The sequence below is a fragment of the Astyanax mexicanus genome, chromosome 18 (genome assembly GCF_023375975.1).
Source record: "Astyanax mexicanus isolate ESR-SI-001 chromosome 18, AstMex3_surface, whole genome shotgun sequence".
Lineage (NCBI taxonomy): Eukaryota > Metazoa > Chordata > Actinopteri > Characiformes > Acestrorhamphidae > Astyanax > Astyanax mexicanus.
The window spans coordinates 20038404-20044173 of NC_064425.1; the positions used below are offsets into that span (position 1 = coordinate 20038404).

General features: G+C 34.6%; 1 protein-coding gene across 2 annotated transcripts; it reads right to left on the bottom strand.

Moving 5' to 3' along the window:
- Nucleotides 1–594: 594 nt before the first annotated feature.
- spcs2 (signal peptidase complex subunit 2) lies at nt 595–5540 on the bottom strand. 2 transcript variants are annotated; one of them, XM_049467172.1, is made up of 5 exons: nt 5432–5540; nt 3430–3513; nt 3135–3299; nt 2131–2261; nt 595–2034 (listed from the first exon to the last, which is right to left on the bottom strand). In XM_049467172.1, the coding sequence occupies exons 1-5, from the start codon at nt 5468–5470 to the stop codon at nt 1848–1850; spliced, it is 606 nt and encodes a 201-aa protein (XP_049323129.1). In that variant the 5' UTR covers nt 5471–5540; the 3' UTR covers nt 595–1847. The 2 variants fall into 2 exon arrangements, with proteins under 2 accessions (XP_049323129.1, XP_049323130.1); XM_049467173.1 differs by lacking the exon at nt 5432–5540 and adding an exon at nt 4985–5391.
- Nucleotides 5541–5770: the final 230 nt, after the last annotated feature.

Genomic DNA, 5770 nt, shown 5'->3' on the forward strand with positions numbered 1-5770 from the left:
TGGATGACCTTTTGATTTGTTTGCTGTTATGATGGCAGGCATAAAAATAAATCTAAATATATAAAATTCAAACTTCACAGTATTTTAGAACTGCAAATGCTATATTATAAACTATATAAACTCTTTAAGGTATTTATGTTTATTCTTCTATATAGAACTACAATATTTATGACTAAAATTTATCACTGATTTTTATTAATAGATGTATTTGTATTTCAGTTACCCCATGTGATCATTGGAGCTAACCCTTTAAGATGTGCAAGAGTGCAACAATTAATCCACAAGGAAATTAGCTTGTTTTTAAGGAATGGTTCGTAACATATGTAAACCGCAGATAATAACTACATAAGCGTTTGATTACTGAATGATCCATAATCCAAAAATGATAATTTCAATAATGGATAGATTATACAAAATCAAAATAATAGTTTGTTGCAGTAGTAACTGAATGCAGATTATGTTATATAATGTGTGTTATGTACATTATATAGTGTATGTTTTATATACATTACACATAATATAGTGTATGCTGTCTACTCATTAACATAAATTAAATCAATAATTAAAGTAAAAATAACACAATGAAAGAACTCATTTACAAATGTCTTTGCCACTTTATTTATATCTTTTTTCTTTTTTTTTTGAAGACAGGCACATACAATAAGGATAGCTAAAGCTGGAAAATTACTGACAAAACCTGAAAATACTCTGCAGTATTCAGTTAAACGTTACCATACAAGGAAACATTATCCAAGTATTTGATTCTAACCATTACAAAATAAATAAAATACGTCAAAAGAAAAAGAAGAACAAAAAAATACTTTGCGTGTAAATGAACTGTTGAAGATGAAAATACACAAAACCCTTAAGCATGAGCTCAGGGGCACAAATAGCTAACCAACAATGTTCCATCTTTCTGTCTTGCTATGCTTAAAAGTAAAATTTCAGACATATGAGATGGGATTGAACACACAAAAAAAACAAGTTTAAAAAAAAAAAGAAAAAAAAAAAGACCCTGAACACAGTTATTAAAGCATCTTAGTTCAGGACTCTCCACTGTAGGGACTTCAAAGACAGTATAGGTGATCTGTATTGATAAATCTTATTGGTGTATTATTCGCCCTTTAAAGCCAAAAGAAAAACAAATTGCAAAATTCATAACAAAACAGCCATCAGTAATGTTCAGTGTAATTATATTTAATAAGGCTCAGGACAGAATATACAGTCTGTAAGGTGTAAAAATTGGGGAAAAAGATCAAAATGACATTTCTGACATTCACACTCCCATGTTTTCATAAGGCCTTGTTACTTAAGCAGAGAATATGGGGAGGGGAAAATAAAAGAATTCAGCAGACCACCTCTTATCCCGCTTTAAACTGCAACTGTGGGGAATTATAGATGGAGCCATTTATACAAACAAAATTGTCTATGCCAATTAAAATGCATAGCAGCCAGTGAACAGGGAAAGCTTTTTCTTGGTCCAAGTTATCTGTTTATGGACCATAATGGTTAATCTATCATATCTGCTGTTCTTCCTCGTGCATGAGGGCCAGGCCAAGCTTTCATAAAGAGCCACAGTAACACTGTCTTACTTCCCCTTCATAAAGGATGTCAGACAAATAGAACGTTTATATAAAAAGTGATGTGTATTGGAAACAAAATTGGACCGATGAACAAACAAGCAACAAAAATACGCTGAAGATCAATATGCAAATGTAAAACTGAAGGATATCCTCTCAAACACACTGGCCTGAACGACGTGTTTTTCCCCTCCCACTACAGCATTCAACAGTGTGCTGGGGTGACGACTTTTGCTGGAACACACTGGTTCGTATTTTCACTCCAGTTTACTTTGTTTTCTTCTCTGATGTCAACGTGTCGTGAAGCTTGGTAACATACTTTTCATATTGGTCCATCACCAACGTTCCGTTTTCATCAAAGAACACCCCAACTGACTTTGTGAACTCGGTCTCTCTGTACTGCTTGGTTTTCCCATCAGTAAAGGAGGCTTTCAGTGTGTACTGGTCATCAAACCTACAGGACATTTCAATCCATTAGTGGATATTTGTAAGAAAATGTAAAAGGAACGTTGTTTAAAGAACTGTAACTCTGTAACTGTAAAAGAAATACCGTTTAAGACTGGATGAAAGCTGCCAAGTGTGGTCTGGATCCATGCCAGCTGGGTCTTTTTGAACAGCCACGAGAAAGATGTTTTTCTCTTTGTAGGAGGTATACAAGGTTAGGATGCCCATCATTATAAAATATGTATGATTTTGTTAAGGAAAATAGAAAAACAGGAAATTACTCAAAAAAAAAAAAAAAAAAAAAAAATGAATAAAGACTAAACCTGTGTTTATGCTGTGTTCCATTTAACTCTAATGTCAGATGTCAGAACTGGGAATGATTTCACACCTGCATACCTGTTGACTGCATTCAATTCAAACTTTCAGATATCAGCTAGCATTGTTAGCATTGTCCCAGGTTAGCACTGTTAGCTATACCAGTTGATAACGCATTATTATTATTATTTTTTTGCACAAATAAACATCATGGAAACATGTCCACAGATAGAAGTTAGACTAATAAGATATTAATAAATCTAAGTGCAGTTTTATAAACTGTTTAATAATACTGCTGTTACTAATGCAGTGCGGTGCAGCCATATTGGATTCTGAACTCCAGTGACCAGACCTTCCTAAAAGGAAACGTAGATACGTGGATACGTAGGAGCATTCCAGTCAAAATTTCCTACTTTCAACATCCGACGTCGAAAACAATACAGCCTTGCCCACAGGACCAAATTTCAAGATCAATTTACAGTCAAATCATTTTATATGGCTTATGATAATGTTGCATTAAAAGCAGAATGAATGAATGCAGTCTGTAATTTACTGTTGACACTAATCATAACGTATCTATCTATGCTAACCAAACATTCCAACAGGCCACTTTTGTTATTTAGAGCTATTAAGGGCTTAGTTAACTAGCACTTAAAACGCAATAGTTAATTAAAAAAAGAGGAGTTGCATCTATGTTTGAATGCACAACATTTAAAATCTCCACCTAACCCTTTTTGTGGAGTTAGGAGAATCTGAAGTGTCTGTTATACTGCTCATAATAATATAATGTAAAGGATATGAAATGACGCAACATGCCAGGACAGGCTTGGACTCTGGGAAAGGGTGCAGGTAATCCCAAACTAAAGCTACGATTGCAAAAAGGCAGGACACTGTGCAAATGAAGAGACGTCCATCCACAAGGTTGAAGTTCTCAACATACCCATACTTCTCAATGAGTACCTGCGTTAGAAAGAAAAGCAGTGAAACAAGGGAGCAACGTCCAAATAAAAAAAAAAAGCAAGCAACAAAATCTATGCACACCTTAAATCACATCTTATACTGAAGGGTGTAACTAAAGGCTTTCACTTACCTTCTTTGCTGCATCGTCAAGAGAATTTTTCACAGCTGCTCCATCCCATTTGTCAATTTTCACAGGTTTTTCATCAATCCTCCACTGGAAAATACATTTTACAGTGAGGTGAGTTAAACAGTTTTTTTTTTCTTCTTCCTGGTTTTAATTCATTACAAGAGATTCAGTCACCCTACCATCACACAGGCAAGCAGCAAAAAAATAAAATAAACATGCCTCTGATTTCACAATGAAACTGAAACCAAGTTGGCATTAACCGGAAAAGCTGAAACCTGTCAAATATAATGTTGATATTAACGCTGAACATCAGTTCAGTAAACAAATCAAGTCCCATATTCTTAAAACTGCTATTAATATACTCTGCCATACTCAGTAGGGTGTTTTCTACTCAATACCTATTATTTTCTATTCAAAAGTAGTAAGAGTGTAGAAGAGCCCTCAACAATTCAAAACTTGCTGATTTACTCTTTCCATCATCAACATTAAAAGATGTATTGTAACAAATAAAAAAACAAACATTTATTCAATGTAATCAGGGAACTATGTATCACAATAGCAAAATTTATTTCATAGAAAAGTCTTATTGACAACATCTAGTTTAAAGATAAATCTTACATTAGATATAACTTTCATGAAACATTTGTATTAAACTGCCACTCTCTGCAACCTAACGAACATAAGGTAACAGCTGTTAACTCTCATGTCTTCAACCCTATAAACACACACAGCTGATAAACTGTGTAAAGAGCACAAAGAAGCCTGATCATACAATTATTTTTAGTAGTTGACATACTTTAGATATCGTATAAATAACAGTGATAAGATTTTAAACACGTTTCATATTTTTCAATATACATTATTTTCAAAGTAATAGTTTTAAACAACTGGTTGAACCTTTCAACATAAGAGCAGTCAATTCTTGTTTGTAAAAGATTCAAAGTACTGTTCCAAAGACACTAAGCTAAAAAAATATATACATACTTTTGTATTATAAACACCAAACAAACTTACCAAACTATACATTTCATTACAGAGAATGTAAAAAATGTCCGTATGTTTGCTATCTAAAATATATTATATTTACATACTGATTATATTAGATTGCATTATATTTCTACATGCAACATACTGACACGTAGAGCCATATAACATATAATGCACTTTCTTCTTTGAACTACTTCTTAAAAAACTCTTAACTCTTGTTTGTAAATAAATTAGAGGTGCTTTTTTAAAGATTCAGACTAAAAGACTTAAATAGAAAAACAATATTTGTATCTATTTAAAGACAATGTACCTAAAATATTTTAAAGAAAAGTTGGTTTAAAAATGGTTTTATGTATGTTATAAAAAACTTAGATCATTTTAAAAACTGCTGTCAATTACGTAAAAAAAAAATATTTTTCTTTTTTTGGAAACTGATACAAATCTTTTTAAAAATAACTCAAAAATCACAACTCAAAAAAATGTAATTACTTTTACTCATTTTTTAATCCCAGTTTTGATTTGAGCCCATTATTTTCAATGTAATATAATCAGGGTTTCAGGTTGTACTCACACTTGCCATATGTGCAGATGGATGTCGGGGTTTAAACTAACGGAATTAGTCACTCCGAGTCTGCGAGTACAGATAGATTGTTTAGTTCGCTGGTTCTCTGATAAATACACGGATCTACACGCAGCCTGTGAACTTTCTGCACTGGTTTAACATGTAGTTTAGCTAATCTAACACTAACACTGTATCTAGGTCTAGTGTACTAGCAATATGACTGGCTAATGTACACGTAGGAGCGAAAACAGCGCCACGGCTTCTTCAAGTCTCCGTGTTAAACAGGCAGCCCGCCTTTAGCCGTTAGCCAGCTCGCCGCGGGTTACCGGCTCTCCTCCGCCTGAACTACGGAACGTTTAACCTCTGCACCGCACCGAGAAATATCCCCGGAGCTCCGGGAACCGCGGCGGAGTGTAAAACCGGTAAAAACAAAGCGATACAGCCAATAATTCTTACTTTTTCCAGCAACCCACTCTTCCCATTCTTTGCAGCCATCTTCTCTTCCTGGTCCGGACCTGTGACCTGGCTCTCTCTGATTGGCTGCTCCGACACACGCAGCCGGGCGGAGGACCCCGGTCTGCCCGCGCTGCCTGATCTGCCTGATCTGCGGATTTTAAAGAGCCACTAAATACTAAATCATAAACTTTCTACCTTTTAAAGGGTCTCTGACACAAACACCACCAAGAGCTCTTATGGGTTAAGAATCTTTTCCGGAGTTGATACACTACCAAAGAGCACTCCCGAGTGAGTAAAAAAAAAATTAATGGGTTCTTATGGAGCAATTAAGCAATCTCA